Source organism: Oncorhynchus tshawytscha, linkage group LG12 (genome assembly GCF_018296145.1).
Source record: "Oncorhynchus tshawytscha isolate Ot180627B linkage group LG12, Otsh_v2.0, whole genome shotgun sequence".
Classification (NCBI taxonomy): Eukaryota; Metazoa; Chordata; class Actinopteri; order Salmoniformes; family Salmonidae; genus Oncorhynchus; species Oncorhynchus tshawytscha.
In genome coordinates, this window is record NC_056440.1 from 34,904,718 (window position 1) to 34,926,828 (window position 22,111).

At 42.1% G+C, this 22,111-nt stretch overlaps 1 protein-coding gene across 1 annotated transcript in view; it reads left to right on the top strand.

The window, feature by feature from the left end:
- Positions 1-1,453: 1,453 nt before the first annotated feature.
- Positions 1,454-22,111, top strand: part of rnf10 (ring finger protein 10) — a 28,433-nt gene continuing 7,775 nt past the window's right edge. Inside the window, exons 1-6 of the mRNA XM_024438991.2 lie at positions 1,454-2,017; positions 10,555-10,739; positions 11,011-11,216; positions 11,322-11,412; positions 11,501-11,685; positions 11,803-11,939. Coding sequence (XP_024294759.1) covers positions 1,852-2,017; positions 10,555-10,739; positions 11,011-11,216; positions 11,322-11,412; positions 11,501-11,685; positions 11,803-11,939 — 970 coding nt within the window. The 5' untranslated portion in view covers positions 1,454-1,851. The remainder of the gene's footprint in view (positions 2,018-10,554; positions 10,740-11,010; positions 11,217-11,321; positions 11,413-11,500; positions 11,686-11,802; positions 11,940-22,111) is intronic.

Consider the following 22,111-nt stretch of genomic DNA (forward strand, 5'->3'; position numbering starts at 1 on the left):
GGCCCCTTTAGCCTTGTGTGTCCCCTTTAGCCTTGTGGAAAATGCAGCAACGCTCCGATGCAGGCCAAATGCTCTGTCTAAACGCAAATACACGTTATACAGTTTTGGAAACATTTGGAGCGTATCTTTCATATACTGAACAAAAATAGATACAAAACATGCAACCATTTAAACAATTTTACGGAGTTACAATTCATATAAGGAAGTCAGTCAAGTGAAATAAATTCATTAGGCCCTAATCTATGGATTTCACATGACTGGGCAGTGGTGCAGCCTATGCCCTCGCAGGCCCACCCACATGGGAGCCAGGCCCAGCTAATCAGAATGAGTTTTTCCCCACAAAGGGCTTTATTACAGACGGTAATACTACTCAGTTTCATCAGCTGTCCGGGTGGCTGGCCTCAAAAGTTCACGCAGGTGAAGAAGCCTGATGTGCAGGTCCTGGGCTGCCGTGGTTTGCGGTTGTAAGGCCGGTTGGACGTACTGCCAAATTCTCTAAAACTAAGTTGTTGTAGAGAATTAAATGATTTGGCAGCAGCTCTAGTGGACATTCCTGCAGTCAGCATGCTAATTGCACACTCCCTCAACTTGAGACAACTGTACATTGTAATTCCCAGCACAAGGTGCACCTGTGTAATGATCATGCTGTTTAATCAACTTCTTTATTTGCCACACCTGTCAGGTGGATGGATTATCTTGGCACAGGAGAAATGCTCACTAACAGGGATGTAAACAAATTTGAGATAAATATGTTTCTGTGCATATGGAACATTTCTGGGGTCTTTAATATTAAGCTCATGAAACATGTTTTATATTTTTGTAAAGTGTGTGTGTGTGTGTGTGTGTGTGTGTGTGTGTGTGTGTGTGTGTGTGTAAGCAATAAACCATTTTTCAATTACAAAATATATACTTGATGTTTTAGGAAAGTTGCACCCAGCTAGCTGTATTTTCAAGAACACTGACTCCAACCTGACAACACTTTCTCCGTCCTCCAATTTCCGCTTCAAACTTTCCAATGGAGCATAACTGGGGAGGAAGTTCAGTACCTCGGCAGGGGCTGTGTTTTTGTCACCTGGATCCGGCCCTGCCTAAGGTTTCCATCAACCATATCACAAGCAAGGATTATTAACGTTTCTAAACGTTAAGAGGGTCGGGATCATAGTTCATTGATCCAGCTATAGTCCATGCGGTACATTCAATTGAGAACTCAAGGGCTGAGTATATGTTCCCCCCCCTTGGGTTTTCCAGTGCTAGTCAACCATACTACCACTTTTTCCTCAAACATTTAGAGAAGGACCACAACGAGGGGGGCGACAATTCACTCTGAACTAGTATTCACATTTGTTACTTGTATTCTCATTGTTACTTTTAAAAGGAAAAAAACAATATGGATGTTGGGGTTCTACTACATTTCCCACAATCCCACCCTGTAGAAAACAACAACGCGCAAATGTCTCATCCGGGTCTCTGTGGTTCCTGTTTGGCGACCTGTCGCCATTAGTTTTAGCTCGTCCGTACGATCATATATTTTGGGGGGGATAACTGCACAATTGTCCGTTTTCCATTCTTTGGAGAACGGTCAGCGCCTTTTTGGGGCCAAGTGTTTCCCAGAACGCGAAAACGCTCAACTTTCCTGGGTCTTGGCCCCGGTGTGAGCCTTCGCTTCGTTCTCAATTTCTACACCGCCTCCATTACTGAGACGCCTAAATTGTGTCTCTATTTTTCTTGGTTTGTTTTGTTGTCAAGATGTCGCCGTAATGGAGTCTCCCATTTTGACCGAAATTAAACAGGGCCTTCGCTGCCTGACCCGCACTCGCTACAATCCGCTCTCCTCTCCCTTTGTCCCATTTAATGCTAGGGAGCTCGGACGCTCTCTGCCCGGAACTCGGCCTAAATACCTCTCGCAGAAAGGACACAACCATGGAGAAGAATCCAAACAGCAATGCCAACAGCAACAAGGTTCCGCCCCGTTCGAGTTCTACAGGCCCAACACCGGGAGAATCTAAACCGAAAACAGGTGAACATTCATCAATGGCTTTTCTCATTCGAACTAAACCCTAGCCAATCCCCCTCTGGCTGGTTTAGAATTGTAGTCTTTGGGTGTCACGGAGTAGAGCGACACAAGGTCCATAGGTAACGGCTAATCAGCCTACAAAATGACCCCCACAGATTACAATTCTAAAGAGTTTACACAAATATTATCTTCTTAGATATTGTGTTGCTGTGGGGTCGGTCCATGTCGTAAGCCATTTCACCCACCATCTTAGAACAGAAAATAGTAGCATTCCTGCAATATTATTTTGTTGCAATGTAACTTGATATCTGAGAAATTAAGCAAATTGATTGCACCCAGTGACAATTTTTTTGTTTATAGGATTTATATAATATTCAATAAATATATGCCCAGTACCTAACATCTGATTTGGACCAAATGTTTTTTTTCTAACAATTAGTAAGACATGATGACTCCAAAGAACTTTTCAAAAGCCACCCACGGACCACCCCACACCAATCCCAACCCAACAACAAGTATACAGTATCAGTTCTTGTATGTCTGAAGTAGTATGGAGCTGCGGCTTGGAGTATTGTTTCTTCATCCTCGGTAATGTCTTCTCAGTGAATTTGTTGATGTCACCAACAATTACCAGCTTCTTACCACTAGAAGGAGGTGTTCCTTCTATTATGTTTTTTTGTTTAACCAAATAACATTTTGGTTTCCTTACCATGTAAATGCTCTATGGACAAGGTATGATTGCAACCCATGTTTTGGTAACATTGTCACAGTTTCAAATGCTAACATGTTTTGCATTTGTGGCACAAATCAGTGGTACCTATATTAGCACTTTTGTGCTTCGTATCCAAATGATCTATAAAAGGGATGGGCAACTTTGATTGGGGTGGGGGACACATCTGAAATCATCATGAGGCTCCCCCGTCCCCACTATGTGAGCAAAACATTTTAGCTACCCCCTTTTGACAGCGGGGAGTGACTTTATTGATTTATATATTTAAAAAAGAATGTGCACTTCTACACTTTGCCATGGGAAGTAGAGAAAATGTTGTGGTTTCTAAAGCACGTTTGCTGTAATTCTACACATTTTGAAATGGGGTGGGGAGAATATTCTGCAATTTTATAACTCATTTCATGTAATTTTACTCATTTTGCCATGGGGCAGAGAGGAAAATTTGCGGTTTTACAACCAATTTCCTCCAGTTTGACACATTTTGCCATAGGGTGTAGAGAAATATATGCAGTTTTTCATGTGATATTTGCGTCAGTGACTAATTAATTCAATGGTGGACCCCTGATCGGTAATTCAACAATGATTAGGCCAACTACAAATTTGTCTAGCGGTCAGCTATCTAAACTAAACCATCTCAAATGTTTGCACACATGGGCAAATTGAGTGACTGTCAGTGACTTACACCCTGACTACACAGCTCGTGTTGCAAAATAAATTTAGAAATCATCATTATTGTTCAATTGTTGCACCCATACTGCTCGCGCACGTCAACGAGCATCTGCGTTGCCAAGGGCTAAAATAGAAGTCAGGTCTATTTGTGACGCAGATCGCAGTGCAAGTCCTGCCTCTCCCATCTCCTCATTGGTTTATAGAAGCAGATACCCACGTGCCATCTCCTCATTGGTTATGCCCACTTGGGTGATTGAAAGACTAACTGTGTTGTCGTAGTAATACTATGTAAGTTTAGATGCCAATCACCATATAAGTTCAAAGAAGAAAAAGCCTGGAAAGAAGAGATGACTAGAAACGATTCGGGTGACTGTTTTATGTATGTTTATGTTTATGTGTGTATTAATTGTCGGAGTAGAGGACCTTGTGCATTTCAGGTAAAATAACAACTCAATGTTTATATCCCAGGATAAATTGGCTAGCAACAGCAAGCTAGCTAAATAGGACAAATTAGCAAGCTAGCTAGCTAAATTGCCATAAACGTTTAATGCTTTTCGACCGGTCCCCAAATTAATGTAATTGGTTCAGAGTTTGAATTGATATTTTAACCTGCGTGTCGTGATCGTGTTTGGTGTGGGGGGACAAAATACATTTATGCACGGTGGCGCACGCACGCAGACGGTTTGGGTTCCATGTTACATAACAAGAGAAGAACTGCTGATGCACAATGAAATTGAAATTACACCTTGCGTATTCTAAATTGCAAAGGTATATTGAGACTGACTTGGGGGGGAATTCTCAATTTACTGTTGCAAGTTAGAATAGTAGAATGCGCAAGGTGTAATTGCCACGGGCTCTAATTTGCCAATCCCGGATCTATAAGTAACTAGATTTGTTCCACAAATGCTCAGAAGTTAGCATTTGAAACAGTGGGCAACAAAACCAAAGCATGGGTTGCGGTCATACTCTGTAAGCAGTCTATTGTCAAGGTAAGGAAACCAATGTCATTTTGGGTGAACGATTTCAGAACAATCTGAGATGGTTGGTGTCAATCCTCTTAAAGTGCTTTTTGAGGTGGAACAACCCTGTGGAAAATCCCTTTCACAGTCAGTTTATTCTGTGTATTGGACATTCATATTGCAATGTACAGCCTTACTTATGCATATTGGGTCCATGAAATGGGGTATGGCTGTACAATGCAAAAATGAATGTCCAATAAACACAATAGGAACGACAGAGACCCGGATGAGACATCTGCATGTTGTTTTGTACAGGGTGGGTTTGTGGGAAATGTAAGAACCCAACATTTATAATTTTTTTGTTTTCCCTTTGAAAGTAAAAATGAGAATACAAGTAACATAATCCATTTTTTATCATATGTTTCTTTAGACTTACCTAAAATAATGGATTTATTGTAATGGTGTATATGAAATGAATTTATTAGACATCTACTTTTATGTAGCTGTTCCAAAGGCGTGGAGACCTGGAGATGCTAAATGTGTTTGTTAATTACCGGGCAATTACCATGAGACCGGCAGTTTTTTGCATGGCAATAACCGGTTGACTAAATATCATGGCCGTCACAGCCCTAGATAAGAGTGAGTCAAGCATCTATCATCGTGTCACCAGAACAAGAGCCTCAATATTTAATGGAAAGGAGCAGCAGGAACACCGTGTACGTTCACCACCCTGTGAAGTTGTTCATAACTTATTTCACCTGTAGCCTAAAACTGCATGGTTTCCCCGAGTTGTAGTAAGAGGACCACACATGATCATCGCGTGACTCCAAATTTACTTCGATATGATGGTTATTAAATCAATATTTGCCCATAAATGTTTCTACTGCCATTTCTCGCATTCTGTCAGCATTTATAAAATTGTACCAAAACTGTGTCCATCACAGCTGTCGTGATTTTTAATTAAATTATTTAATACGGTATGACTTTACTAATGTGAACGTGGTTACCGAGTAGGCTGATACCTCGGGATGGTGTCCATGAAATGGTGTAAGGCTATACGTTGCAATATACAGTACCAGTCAAAAGTTTGGACAGTAACTCATTCAAGGGTTTTTATTTGTACTATTTTCTACATTGTAGAATAATACCGAAGACATCAAAACTATGAAATAACACATTTGACTGGGACTGTATGTCCCCAATGCAATTCTGAAGTATAATACATCCACAGTGCAGTTCCAACAGATTTCTTAATCTTTTTTTGTGTCAAATTAACTATTGTCTTTTATTGAATTTAAACAACATTTCAACTTTGTTTAGCGTCTAGTACAGTTGTTGCACAATTACACTTTTTATATGTTTGCATCAGTTCAGTGGGGTAATTTTATTTTGAAGGTTATCTGCCAATTCCACCATTGTTATTCATGACACACTGGTCATCCAAGCCAGAGCATGTGAGCAGAGTTGAGCGGTTGGAAATCCCACACGTGCTTGCGCTCCATGTACGTCCTTATCTTCCCTAAAAACCACTCCACGCTCACAGGGAAAAAAACTCCTGCTCTGAATTTGCTCCATTCATTAAGATCACAATGTAACCATCTTTTTTTATGATGACCTGGACCTACCAATTTGTTTTTTTAAGTATTGAAACCAAACCATATGGATTTGAATGAAAAGTAATTGAAAAAACATGAAAAGGTGAATGTAAGAAGTGGCCATAATTTCAATATACTACGTATCATATTAAACAGCATAAACACTAAATAGGTCATAGGTCATAAATAGGACATTTCATGGTATTAAATCATTACATTATATAAATTGCGCATATAGGCTGTGACTTACTTAGAATTTAAATGCATATTAAATAAAAAATGACTTTCCTTTTTAATTCATTTTCAGAAACATGAGTTTGGCCAGTGTGTGGCTTCAGGCTCGTGATGGTGCCTGGAGAGCAGGTCACCAGCGAAGAATATTCTCTCCACAATTGCAGAGCCACTGGGGATGCTAAACACCCTTTTGTGCGTTCTTGCCAGGCTGGGCAGAGTCGTTTTATTCTTTCCATAGGTAGACCTAAAGATGATTTTTTTAGGCTAAATAACCCAATCAAATATGCCAGGCTTATTGGGCCAAAATCAGTTATGGCTGATTGTATAGATAATATAAATAACAAAATGTTTAAGGGATCTGATTTGTAGTTTGTAAGTGTGCCATTCTAGCAAAGCATTTATCTACCCACCTCGTTCCTTTTAGCATGGTGTACTTACTACGTGCACATCATACTTCAGATAACTGAAAATACACTTTCCACAATGATTCTTTAGTTGTGGACACTACATCACCGCACCTTCTCTCTTGCTCTTGGTCCTGATCTTTATAAGTTACCTTGATTTTTATCAGTATCTTTATGAAAATATTTAGGGAACTCCATGACAGTAGCTAAAGCAAGGGGCTATACCAGCACACAAGTAGACTACAAATGCATGCTGGGGCGGGCATGCCCTGAGCTCGTGAAGTGAGCATTGCTGGAGCGAATTTGAAGCGGGCGAGAAGGCCGATGCTCCAGCCTTTGGGTATCTCGCGCCACGCTGCAGTCACATTGTGCACGCTCCGCTCACATACTCTGAACCACGCTACGTTGCAGGGCCTAGTGGTAGGGCTGGTTTGTTTACGTGATATTGGAGGTGATGTAAGTAGTGCCTTTTGACAGAGCATTGACACATTCACCAAGAGTCGGGTGCATAATGATTTCTGCACATTGCATTGAATTTAATGTATTTTGGCCTTTTCAATATGTTACTATGTAACCACAGGTAAACTATTGTTCAAACAGGTTAAGTTGGGCTGTTTCATAACTGCAAAATGTGACCCTCCGTTGAGGAGAAAATTATTCCAAGTGTGTGTTTCATGCATATACAGAATACTAATTTAGTATTTTTGTACAGTCGTCCATAGAGTCTGGTGGAGTTAGCTAGTTATAGGACTTACGACAGTGGATGACATCTCATTTTGTCATTGTAGATCAGTGATCACCAATCTTTTGAGTCAAGATCACTTTCGCAGTCAAAAAGCAAGCCGAGGTCTTCCACTCTGATATTATTCTTTTTTAAACAAGCCTATGCAACACAAACATAAAAACAGTTCTGTAGGAATGAGGTTTGTGCATTAGGCCTAATACATTATCACAGCATATTGGCTATGCTTGACTTGTCAATATTCTTATCAGGCCATATTATACACTAAGTATGTGGACACCCCTTCAAATTAGTGGATTTGGCTATTTCAGATACATCAGTTGCTGACAGGTGTATAAAATCAAGTGCACCGCCATGCAATCTACATAGACAAACATTGATAGCTGAATGGCCTTACTAAAGAGCTCAGTGACTTTCAGTGTGGCACTGTCATAGGATGCCGCTTTTCCAACAAGTCTGTTTGTCAAATATCTGCCCTGCTAGAGCTGACCCGTTCAACTGCAAGTGCTGTTATTTTTTTTATTTTTTATTTTTTTTACCTTAACCAGGTAGGCAAGTTGAGAACAAGTTCTCATTTACAATTGCGACCTGGCCAAGATAAAGCAAAGCAGTTCGACAGATACGACACAGAGTTACACATGGAGTAAAACAAACATACAGTCAATAATACAGTATAAACAAGTCTATATACAATGTGAGCAAATGAGGTGAGAAGGGAGGTAAAGGCAAAAAAGGCCATGGTGGCAAAGTAAATACAATATAGCAAGTAAAACACTGGAATGGTAGTTTTGCAATGGAAGAATGTGCAAAGTAGAAATAAAAATAATGGGGTGCAAAGGAGCAAAATAAATAAATAAATAAATAAAAATTAAATACAGTTGGGAAAGAGGTAGTTGTTTGGGCTAAATTATAGGTGGGCTATGTACAGGTGCAGTAATCTGTGAGCTGCTCTGACAGTTGGTGCTTAAAGCTAGTGAGGGAGATAAGTGTTTCCAGTTTCAGAGATTTTTGTAGTTCGTTCCAGTCATTGGCAGCAGAGAACTGGAAGGAGAGGCGGCCAAAGAAAGAATTGGTTTTGGGGGTGACTAGAGAGATATACCTGCTGGAGCGTGTGCTACAGGTGGGAGATGCTATGGTGACCAGCGAGCTGAGATAAGGGGGACTTTACCTAGCAGGGTCTTGTAGTTGACATGGAGCCAGTGGGTTTGGCGACGAGTATGAAGCGAGGGCCAGCCAACGAGAGCGTACAGGTCGCAATGGTGGGTAGTATATGGGGCTTTGGTGATAAAGCGGATTGCACTGTGATAGACTGCATCCAATTTGTTGAGTAGGGTATTGGAGGCTATTTTGTAAATGACATCGCCAAAGTCGAGGACTGGTAGGATGGTCAGTTTTACAAGGGTATGTTTGGCAGCATGAGTGAAGGATGCTTTGTTGCGAAATAGGAAGCCAATTCTAGATTTAACTTTGGATTGGAGATGTTTGATATGGGTCTGGAAGGAGAGTTTACAGTCTAACCAGACACCTAAGTATTTGTAGTTGTCCACGTATTCTAAGTCAGAGCCGTCCAGAGTAGTGATGTTGGACAGGCTGGTAGGTGCAGGTAGCGATCGGTTGAAGAGCATGCATTTAGTTTTACTTGTATTTAAGAGCAATTGGAGGCCACGGAAGGAGAGTTGTATGGCATTGAAGCTTGCCTGGAGGGTTGTTAACACAGTGTCCAAAGAAGGGCCGGAAGTATACAGAATGGTGTCGTCTGCGTAGAGGTGGATCAGGGATTCACCAGCAGCAAGAGCGACCTCATTGATGTATACAGAGAAGAGAGTGAAATATTGTGAAGTAGTAGGCTCAGGTGTGAAGTGGTAGGCCACACCACACTCACTAGCAAGTTCCAAACTGCCTCTAGAAGCAACGTCCGCACAAGAACTGTTCGTGGGGAGCTTCATGAAATGGGTTTCCCCGGCCAAGCACAAGCCTAAGATCACCACGCGTAAGGCCATGCGTCGGCTGAAGTGATGTAAAGCTCGCCGCCATTAGACTCTGGAGCAGTGGAAATGCGTTCTCTGGAGTAATGAATCACTTCACAATCTGGTAGTCCGACAGATGAATCTGGGTTTGGCAGATGCCAGGAGAACATTACCTGCCCCGATGCATAGTGCCAACTGTAAAGTTTTTGGCGGAGGAGGATCAATGGTCTGGGGCTGTTTTTCATGGTTTGAGCTAGGACCCTTGGTTCCAGTGAAGGGAAATCCTAATGCTACATCATCATACAATGACATTCTAGACGATCCTGTGCTTCCAACTTTGTGGCAACAGTTTGGCGAAGGATCTTTCCTGTTTCAGCATGACAATGCCCCTGTGCACAAAGCGAGGTGTTACAGAAATGGTTTGTTGAGATAGGTGTGAAAGAACTTGACTGGCCTGCACAGAGCCCTAACCTCAACCTCATTGAACATATTTGGTATGAATTGGAACCAGGCCTAATCTCCCAACATCCGTGCCCGACCTCACTAATGCTCTTGTGGCTGAGTGGAAGTAAGTCCCTGGAGCAATGTTCCATCATCTAGTTGAAAGCCTTCCCAGAAGAGTGGAGGCTGTTATAGCAGCAAAGCTCTCACTCCCTCCACTATCTGTGATCTTTGGGAAATCTCTACCTCATTTGAAGTTGAAATATAAAATGGTTTAGGTAGGGGTCGACCGGTTGCTGACCACTGTTGTAGACTGTATCTTTGCCATTTATTTGGGATTGAGGCACGTAACAGGATCTACACACATAACAGGACATTTTAGAGTGATCTATCACTTGTGTGCAAGTGTGACTTGACTTGCTCTGGCTTGTGCTGATAAGTGCACATGACACGGCCCACTCTGTACTAGTCATGTGGGTTCTAAAGATGAGCTTTTTTTTTTTTAAACGAGAGGACCGGCAGGATATGTTTATCTTTTTACCAATATGCCTTTCTGCGTTAGTGTCTTTCAGAGAGGTATTTGGTTCAACAGTAATAATATCAGCAAGATCTGCATGATCTTCACCCTTCCTTTGGTTGATTTAGGCTACAAGCTGGTACAAGTTCATTTCTACTTCACATCATAGTGCCTCACGGGCAACAGTGAGCATGAGAAAAGCAATGATAATGCAAATAGAATTGCTGATGATCCTGCTGGAATGATAAATTCCCTTATTTTTTCCCCTGTTGTTCTCCTCAGATGGTAAGAATAATGGAGGTTCTAAGCGCTACAGCCGCAAGCGAGAGCCCTCCGTTCCCAAGAGTGACAGTTTCCCTGGCCCTCGTCGCACCAATTCACAGAAAAGCAAGAATTTTGACAAGAGACCTCCCCAGAGAGGTGGATCCCGGCAGTATTGCGTTACAGGTGAAGGAAGATGTGACGAGGTGAGCATAACAAAAACATGAATCTGTTGTTGGCTATGGAATAACCTCCATAAGCCTATTTTAAGAAAGCTTTGTTCGGCCCTATACTTGTATATTCCCACTTTGGGATCTTGTTCGCTCTTAAATAGCACTTATTATAGTGACATTATATGCTAGAATGATTTGAGTCACTGATCGGTAGAAACAAGGCAGCATCAACCCATAGGAATATTATTATTTCTGCCGGTGAATCAGGAAAGTTCGGTTGTAATTATTTTCTCCCTTCCCCCAGGTAGCAGAGTGCCGCCAGGCTGAGTTCAACCCGGCTCAGTTTGCTGGACCTAAAAAGATCAGTCTAAACCACTTGCTCAACTTCACCTTTGAGCCTCGTGTGGGCCATGGTGGTCTAGGAGGAGAAGGACACTCCTGCTGGGGCCGCCGCAACAAGTGGGGCCACAAGCATAAGCCCTTCAACAAGGAGCTTTTCCTGCAGGCCAAGTGAGTGCCCTCTCAATTCAAATCTTTCTTGTGCAGTATGACATAAGGCTTGTTGAATTGTTAGATTGGTGTTTTTTTTAACCTTTTGGTCTCCTTTTGCTTTAGCTGCCAGTTTGTGGTGACCGATGACCAGGACTACAAGGCTCACTTCACTGACCCAGACACTCTGGTGAACTGGGACTGTGTGCAGCAAGTGGTAGGTTCCGTACATCAGCCCTCTCTTTCGCATGAAATCTCCACCTCCTAATTGGACTTTTAATGCATCTATTATTTCCCCCCTCTAGCGCATCTACAGTCATGAGGTGCCCTCCTGCCCCATCTGCCTCTACCCCCCGGTAGCAGCCCATATCACCCGCTGTGGCCATATCTTCTGCTGGCCATGCATGTTGCACTACCTGTCTCTCAGTGACAAGAGCTGGTCCAAGTGCCCCATCTGTTATGAGTCTGTGCACTCTGATGACCTCAAAAGGTTAGTGAGATGTTAAATAGCCCTATTAGAACATTCTCTATCGCCACCTTTGGGAAAGAAAATATAATGGTTGAAAATGGTGAATAACACACTCTATCCCCCCATGTCTCACTGCAGTGTGGTTGCGATGGAAACCAGGCAGTATGCAGTCGGTGACCTCATCACCATGTGCTTAATGCGGAGGGAGAAGGGGGCTCTGGTGGCCATGCCCAGCTCTCAGTGGGTGAAAGTGGAGGAGCCTATACTCTTTGGAGGTGAGCGATGAGGAGGATGATTACCATATGTTTGTGTTGTCACGATACCAGAAGTTTGACTTCTATACCACGTTTAGTATCACGATACCGCAGCAACAAAAAAGGCAAGGAGAATCACACATTTTAATGTTTTAAGTCCACAAAAGTGATTAAATCACACCAGGGGAGGTCTGGAGAAAAACTAATACATTTTGATTTGTGTATTTGTGACCCTTTATTTCATGTGCACATGCACCAGTGTTGCCATGTTTGTGGTTTTCCTGCAGCTCGGGCTACTTTGAAAATTATGTCCTGGTGAAAATCTATTGGTTTTTGGGCTATTTCTAAATGGTACTTTTGCAGCCATGGCATTTCTCTTTTATAAAAACAAATAAAAATGTAACCTCTTCTGGTTAGGACCCTTCATCTCAATATCTGCCTAAAATGACATACCCAAAACGAACTGGCTGTATCTCAGGTACTGAGGCAAGGATCAAATCAAATTTGATTGGTCACGTACACGTTTAGCAGATGTTATTGCGGGTGTAGCAAATGCTTGTTTCTAGCTCCAACATTGCAGTAATATCTAACAATTTCACAACAATACACACATCTAAAGGAATGGAATTAAGAATATATAAATATTTGGACGAGCAATGTTGGCGCGGCATAGACTAAAATACAGTGGAGTAGAATAGTATATACATATGAGATGAGTAATGCAAAATATGTACATTTATTAGGGACCTAGTGTTCCATTATTCAGGTGGCCATTGATTTCGAGTCTATGTATATAGGGCAGCAGCCTCTAAGGTACTAGTGATGGCTATTTAACAGTCTGATGGCCTTAAGATAGAAGCTGTTTTTCAGTCTCTCAGTCCCAGCTTTGATGCACCTGTACTGACCTCGCCTTCTGGATGATAGCGGGGTGAACAGGCAGTGGCTAGGGTGGTTGTTGTCCTTGATGATCTTTTTGGCATTCCAGTGACATTGGGTGCTGTAGGTGTCCTGGAGGGCAGATGGTTTGCCCCCGGTGATGCGTTGGGCAGACCACACCACCCTCTGGAGAGCCCTGCGGTTGCGGGTGGTGCTACTACTGTTGTGTTGTCTGCAAACTTGATGATTAAGTTGAAGGCGTGTGTGGCCATGCAATCATGGGTGAACAGGGAGTGCAGGAGGGGACTGATCAAGCCCCCTTGTGGGGCCCCTGTGTTGAGGATCAGCGAAGTGAAGGCGTTGTTTCCTACCTTCACCACCTGAGGGGCGGCCCGTCAGGAAGTCCAGGACCCAGTTGCACAGGGCGGGTTTTAGACCCAGGGCCCAGCTTAGTGATGAGCTTGGAGGGTAATATGGTGTTGAATACTGAGCTATAGTCAATGACTTTGCACGCACACTGTTGCATATTCGTGATACTATTTGAAAGGAAACACTTTGAAGTTTATGGAGATGTGAAATTAATGTAGGAGAATATAACACAATAGATCTGGTAAAACATCAAATAAAACAAACTTGGGCATTTTATTGCATCATCTTTGAAATGAAAAAGAAAGGCCATACATTGAGATAGGAAGCTGGGATGTTGTCCACAACAGGGCAACGGTTTGTGTGCAAAGTTTCAGACTGGTATATTCAGGAATGTGCGCCCTAGGGCTGGGCGATATGGCCAAAATCTCACATCCCGATACAGGTCATTTCCTATAACGATACATATCACGATATACACATTTTCTGTAAATTCAATGAATAAATAGTTTATTTAAAATGACCACATGTAAAGCCCTATTTCTTATTAAATTTTGAATTATACTCAACAAATTGGCATTTGGTACCTTGGTTCGAGTGTTGGCACCAACTCACGAAACCCCTGTTTCTCGACCGTGTAAATTGAGGCCATTTGGGGTCTTTGCAGATGTAAGTTGTAACTGCAGCTGTTATCTCCTTCCATCTTTGTGATTCTTTGCCATATGCTGTGTCGGGGGCAAAAGCCTCTTGCAACGTCTGAGTCGGGTTTGTTTTGAGCACTCGACTGTACTTTTTGGGGTCTCATCTGTAGACTCTCTCTGTAATGTTTACATGATTCTTGCGTAGGTGGTAAAAGAGGTTAGTGGTGTTTGAGCCTGTTGTCGGGACCAGCCTGCGGCATATTTTGCAGTGAACGGTTTTCTGGTCCGTGTCAGACTTTTCATACCCAAACCACGTCCATGCAACCGAAGTTGTCCCTCTTTTAGGTACGAGCTCTGTGTCATGTTCACTCTCCTCCATGTTTGTTTGTGTTGCAAATTTCAGAATGCAAAGCGACTTTCAATGGATGGAAAGTCATGCCATGAAGAGTGTGATTTGCGACACAACGAAATAAACGATAGAGCATAATATGAAACCATAGATGTTTTTCTATCGTCACACGATATATATCGCCCATCCCTAGTGAGAGCTACATAATATTTAGTATGAAGTTTCCCAGGTGTCCCTCATGAGTTTGCCCAAATGTAGCCAAGTGGCCGAATTGGTCAATTGATTAATGTAAGTACATAACTATAGAGAACATACAAAAATGTGAACTTATTTTTTAATTAACACAAAGATGAAGGGGGCTGTACTTTCCAGTAATGTCCAGCTGAGGTCCTGGCTGCTTTTTAGGTCAAAGTGTTGGTGGAAGTGGCTCCAAATAATCCTCTAGCACAGTGTGCCAACGGTCCTCTCCCTCGGTGGTAGTTGTCGCTGGTGCACTGGCCCTCCTCCGCTTATGGGCTGGCCTCTTCACACCTAGATGGCTGGGTGGGTGTGGAGCCAGAGAAAGCAGCAGGGGTTAGACTGGAGGAACCAGTTCCTACTTTTGAATGAGTGGGGGATGGAGGGCTTGAATGTGGTCTATTTAGAGTTGGCTCCCAGAGGTCATCTCTACCACTATTGCTGATCATTTTTTCTTTTTTCAGTGAAGTAAAGTTTACTGTTACTTATTTTAGTTAACCTTTATTTTATCAGGGGTGAGCCCTGCATCAATACATCAAATACACAAGACATATCTATAAACATTTATAGAGTATGGGGAACACAATCACGATAATTAAATATGTAGACCAATATGTAGACCACTCAAACCACAGCCAACATAACATACACACACAGTGCATTCAGAAAGTATTCAGACCCCTTGACTTTCTCCACATTTTGTTACATTACAGCCTTATTCAAAAACAGACTTAAAAAAATAAATCCTCATCAATTTACACACAATACCCCATAATGACAAAGAAAAAAACAAGTAAGACTCTACCTAGAGCTGGCCGCTCGACCAAACTGAGCAATCTGGGGAGAAGGGCCTTGGTCAGGGAGGTGAACAAGAACCTGATGGTCACTCTGTCAGAGCTCAAGAGTTCCTCTATGGAGATGGGAGAAACTTTCAGAAGGACAACCATCTCTGCAGCACTCCACCAATCGGGCCTTTGTGGTAGTGGCCAGACATTGTTAAAATGCACATGACTACTTGCGTCGAGTTTGACAAAAGGAACCTAAAGGAGATTTGATGAGAAACCATATCCTCTGGTCTGATGAAACCAAGATGGAACTATTTGGCCTGAATGCCAAGCGTCACATCTGGAGGAAACCTGGCACCATCCCTATGGTGAGGGCAGCATCATATGGGAGACAGGGAATGGGAGACAAGTCAGGATCGAGGGAAATATGAATGGTGCAAAGTACAGAACGCTCAGAACCCCAGATTGGTGCAAAGATTCACCTTCCAACAGGACAATGACCCTAAGCACACAGCCAAGAAATGCAGGAGTGGCTATGGGACAAGTCTCTGAATGTCCTTGAGTGGCCCAGCCAGAGCCCGGACTTGAACCCGATCGAACACCTCTGGAGAGACCTGAAAATAGCTGTGCAGCGACGCTCCCAATCCAACATGACAGAGCTTGAGAGGATCTGCAGAGAATGTGAGAAACTCCCCAAATACATGTGTGCCAAGCTTGTAGCATCATACCCAAGAAGCCAAAGGTGCTTCAACAAATTACCGAGTAAAGGGTCTGAATACTTATGTGAATGTGATATTTCAGTTTTTTTTAATACATTTGCATACATGTCACGAGAATTTTCAATCCCAATGATAATAACTAACAATCAATAGCTTTGACCAATCCCCGAGGTTTGTAAGACACTGGGTTGAAGAATAATTAAGTAAAGACTCAGCTTATGCAAAAGGTTCGTACAGTTTATTCACAAGTACTTTCTAAAGTCCATAATACAAAGACATCCATTTTAGAACTCACTCCCTAGTTACGCACATACCTCCACACACACAGTAGATAGCCAACGCACATACATACACACGAACAGTAGGTGGAATGTATCCTTCCCCATGGTTTTCACCATTGTTTATCACTACCAAACTGGCAGTTCCATTCCCCCGAGATTAGAGGAACCTTGACAGGACTCCCTGTGAGTTCTAGCCAGGTCAGGTCATACACAGTTTAATTGTTCTCGGTATCTTCTTAGTCACACACACACACATTTCTACTTGTCTCGACCCAAACCTTATTATACTGAAGTTTACCATTCTAATTCATTATACATGTTACAGAAATGAATGATTACTAATAGTTACATTTAAATATTCATTATATATGTTACATAATGTCATAATTACGTTTCAGGGTGGAATTGCTTAGTCATTACCTTTAAGCATATAAATTCCCTTATCAATCCACCCCATGACTAAATAATACACACTGATACATCAATCGCCATATGGAATCATAAATGTTCTATAAAAGTAAACAAAACCAATATATGTATTTACATCTGATACTCATCAATGACTGTTCTAGGCCTATATCCAATTATAACTCTTATTTTTAGGATTTTCATTATAATCTTCATTAAAGGAACAGTCTGTCTAAACATTGAAGATAGTCTCATCCAACATTGGCTCCTCGTGGTTGAAAGAAACGGAGCCATCTCCTAGGCCTGGAGGCCTGTATTCGTCATCCCACTGGTCGGAGCTCGGAATCGGTCCATATCTCACCATCTGTTGGTCATCGATCTCTCTCTAGCATTCTGGTGATTAAACCTCTCACACATGGGACCAAACAGCATCCACACAACACCAACACACTCATACAGGTGAAAACAGCCAACAATACAGTACTTGGGACATTCTTCCATTTCCCAAACATGATATCGAACCACCCAGTCAGGGAAGTATCCACCCCAGAGTTCTCTGCTAACTCATGAGCTAATGTGGTTAAACCAGCCAGGGCCTTGGTCACTGATTCGTCTGGAGCTGTGTTATTAGGAATGTACGTGCAATAATGAAACCCAATCATTCTACCTACCCCGCCCTTTTCTGCCAATAACTTATCGAGAGCCAGCCTATTTTGCCAGGTCATGAGGGAGGTGGTGGATAATTGGTCAGAGAACCCCTTTACTGCATCCCCGGTATCATTCAAGAATCTCTGTTGAGCCCTAACCTCTACTACCCGGAATGGTACCTTCGTGTCGATGCTGGTCTGGTCGAAGCCCACATACCATAACCTGAGATCCTCTTTCTTCACGCTTTTAATGGTCATTCCTACCTTTATGCAATACGTCCCTCGCTCCGGATTGCAGTCAAAAACCCTGACCTTTACTATACTCCATCTATTTGTATATTGGGAATGTGGATTTACATAGCCTTCTCTCTCTGTGTGAGCTATAACCTGATTCCAGGAGTTACATGGGGATCTACACAGATATCTTCCCCAAAAAGTTAGTCCTAGACTGCCAGGAGGTTAAGGACCCTATTTGGTCTAGTGGTAAAGCCTTCACCTATTTGATTCATAGCTTTGTATTCCTCTGGAACTTCCCTGGGAATGCCAATAGCATCCATCTAGACAAAGCTACTCCCATCTGGGTCAAAACTCCTCCTGTGCCTACTTTAGCCTCCAATAACTGGCCTCTGATGACTAACTCGAACTGGTTGGACCAATAACCCCGGGGCGCAAGTTCCTAACCACCCTTTTGGTAGTGTCTATAGTATGCGTCCTTTGCTGGTACAAGCCCACCCTACATCAGTTATAGGTGCTGTGAGGTTAAGAATGTTCTCCTGTACTTCCAAACCTATGTCAGTCACATTAACTATTGCCTTACAGCCATTAAAATCACCTAAGTTCTCGGGGCCCTTCTTGTATCTATAACACTGGTACTCATCAGGAGTTAAAGGAAGCCGAGGTGGGTTGGCTGAGTACTTCCATCTGGCCAACCCAATCCCTGTACAGTTGTCTGCTTCCCCAGGAAATTGTTTAATGTTTACCTTAAATCCTACATCTTGACCTTCTTTGACTCCTATTCTGTAAGTTACTAGTCCATGATGGTCAGTATTTTATATTGTTTGTCTTTTACTTCTTATCAATGACAACGGCATCGTATGATTAGTTCCGGAAGGTGGTAGATCTGAATGTATCAGAAAGATTACAAAGACTATGATGCAGCTCAGTGTCCCTAATCTTCCCAAAAGCCGCCAACCCTCTCCTGCCCTTAGTCGGTCTGCTAGGTACCACCCCATACTCACACTTCTAGGAGCACACACAGTGAGGAACGGTCGGGATAGGGAATCTTCGTTAAGGAGGTAACCCCCGGACCCTGTTGGTACTCGGTTCTTCTCCTAACTCTGTGTGTGTGTGTGATCAGCAGTGCTTATATGTGTGTACATACCTCTTTGCAGTGGGTAACGTGGACCCAAGGGACTCTCTCAGCTAATGGCAAAGGCGGTGGTTAACAGAACCTTGTATGGGCCTTCCCAACAGGGCTGCTTCCAGTCTTTTCTCCTCAGGGACTGGATCCACACCCAGTCCCCTGGTTGGATTGAATGAATCACCTTCTCCTGTAATTCACCTGTTGGACACACAGTCTTGGGTTTGGTTAACAAACAGTCTTATGTGTTCTGCTAGTATATCTTCAACTTCTATGTCTACCTGTTCTGGTCTCCCTAACTCTGGCATTCTATATGTTCTACCTGATAAGCGGAAGTGTTATCCATTGTTTAAAGAAATAGATCCTAGTAAACCAACTCTAGGGATAATATCTGGACCTAATATTTTAGCTACCCTAATCGTGTCCACCAAGTAAGTTGGGAACGCTTCTACCCATTTAATATACTTATCTATTATTGTTAAACACCCATTCTTTCCCTCACTTCGGAATAGTTCAATGAAGTCCATTTCCAATTGTTGGAATGGATATTCTACCAAAAAAATGTTTTTAAGTAGTTATCCTTTAGGCCACTAAGTCTTTCCTAACCTGCAGTGTTGCTCTACCTGCTCTACCATCCTTCCTCCCTGTTGGCACATGGTTCTGCCCATGTGTCAATATTGCTGCATATCTAAACAATGACTTAGTATGGGTAACTTATCATGATGCCAAATTCAATCTGTGTAATTTACAAATAGCTAACTTTTCTGGCAAAAGTACAGCATCTAATAGATTCAAAATCAACTGAGCATGTGCAATAGGTTTCCCAGAGGTATGTGGCAGACCTCTGTGACAGAATTCACAACTAGGGCTGCTTTCTTTGCCAAAACCTTGGAGAATTGCACTGTGCATCTCTTCCTCTAATTACACCCCCCTCTCTGTGGGGGTGACCGCCACATTCAATAGTCATCAATAGTCATCAGTAGTCATCAGTAGTCATCCCAACTTATCTCTTCCCAACAGATTAACTAGACATAACCTGGAGTTGAGGACTGGAATGCATGCCTGCCCTCCTGACATCTCATGTTTAATCACCAATGGAGCAGACAGTCTTTCCACTGTCTGATGTCCCGAAGCTGAACTGACAATCTTTTCCCCATTTTATTATTTTATTTTACCTTTATTTAACTAGGCAAGTCAGTTAATTAAGAACATTCTTATTTAACTAGGCAAGTCAGTTAAGAACAAATTCTTATTTTCAATGACGGCCTAGGAACAGTGGGTTAACTGCCTGTTCAGGGGCAGAACGACAGATTTGTACCTTGTCAGCTCGGGGGATTGAACTTGCAACCTTTCGGTTACTAGTCCAACACTCTAACCACTAGGCTACCCTGCCCTGTCCCTTACTCCTTCAGGCTTAAAATATGTCCTAAATACTTAACATAAGTCTACCATAATTAAAACCTATTCTTACTGGCTTTATAACCTTATTCAATAAAAAAAATCAGATAATACTATAATATCAATTTTACAGCCTTGTGTTAAATTTCTTACATTACATACAACAACAGCTAAGGGAAAATAAACTTAGGTTACTAAATGTTAAGCCAAAATAGTGGGATTTTTCAAAATAACCTTATGACAATTTTTTTATAAACCCACCTCGCCCCATTTTTTTAAAACACATCTTTCCATGAGAGTAATGTATAAAAAAAATATTACTACTTACTACTGGTCAAAAGATAAAACAAAATTTCAATAAACAATAATCAGAAACTATCACACAACTTTTACAATTAAACTATTCAGACCTGAATCCCTTACAGCAAAATATAGCCTGCGAGCACAACTGACCTATTCTTACCAGTAGGCAAAAATATAACGTTCTGCCGAACCTCTATCGTAAGATTAAAACCAAACTTTCCCTTCTCTTTTGGCTTCACACTTATGAAATGTCCAAGACTTAAAAGTAACATGTAAATCACCAAATTTATAACACACATCATTCAACCCTTTAGAATAAAAAACATTTCGGTGGGCACAACTCTATCGCCATTACCTATCTGCTTATTATTAGGATTCATAGATTTTAGGCAACTGTCTCTTCTGTTATTCTCCTATTCTCAATACGTTATTCCAGCAGACCATTTAGGCAACAGACAACGTATTACATCGAAATCGCCTCGCTATTCTTTTGGATGAATTAGTCTTTCAATTTAACTTAAACAAGCTATTATCGTTCAGTTTATATCTTAAACAAATACTAACGACCGTATCTTTCCAGGAAAAACATATCAATAGTTGAATTACAATCAGAAACCCAGATTTTAGTCAATTGATGCATAGGCTGTGAAACAAACCCGAGCCTCCCGTGTGCCAGGCGAAAATTATACGACTGGACCACCAAAGCTAGTGAAATGACGAAGACTCCTCGCAAAGAACCCTATTTATAATTGTCTGTAGTCGTAAAATCAGGCACGTACTACTGAGACAATTCGCAGAAAACAGCCCTAATTTAAAATGTCCAAGCATTTCTCCGGCGATGATTTTCATTACTCTCACTCTCGTTGTCTCTCTCTCCCGCTTGTCTCCTTATCAAATCAAATTGTATTTGTCACATACACATGGTTAGCAGATGTTAATGCGAGTGTAGCGAAATGCTTGTGCTTCTAGTTCCGACAATGCAGTAATAACCAACAAGTAATCTAACTAACAATTCCAAAACTACTGTCTTATACACAGTGTAAGGGGATAAAGAATATGTACATAAGGATATATGAATGAGTGATGGTACAGAGCAGCATAGGCAAGATACAGTAGATGGTATCGAGTACAGTATATACATATGAGATGAGTACGTAAACAAAGTGGCATAGTTAAAGTGGCTAGTGATACATGTATTACATAAGGATACAGTCAATGATATAGAGTACAGTATATACGTATGCATATGAGATGAATAATGTAGGGTAAGTAACATTATATAAGGTAGCATTGTTTAAAGTGGCTAGTGATATATTTGCATCATTTCCCATCAATTCCCATTATTAAAGTGGCTGGAGTTGAGTCAGTGTCAGTGTGTTGGCAGCAGCCACTCAATGTTAGTGGTGGCTGTTTAACAGTCTGATGGCCTTGAGATAGAAGCTGTTTTTCAGTCTCTCGGTCCCAGCTTTGATGCACCTGTACTGACCTCGCCTTCTGGATGATAGCGGGGTGAACAGGCAGTGGCTCGGGTGGTTGATGTCCTTGATGATCTTTATGGCCTTCCTGTAACATCGGGTGATGTAGGTGTCCTGGAGGGCAGGTAGTTTGCCCCCGGTGATGCGTTGTGCAGACCTCACTACCCTCTGGAGAGCCTTACGGTTGAGGGCGGAGCAGTTGCCGTACCAGGCGGTGATACAGCCCGCCAGGATGCTCTCGATTGTGCATCTGTAGAAGTTTGTGAGTGCTTTTGGTGACAAGCTGAATTTCTTCAGCCTCCTGAGGTTGAAGAGGCGCTGCTGCACCTTCTTCACAATGCTGTCTGT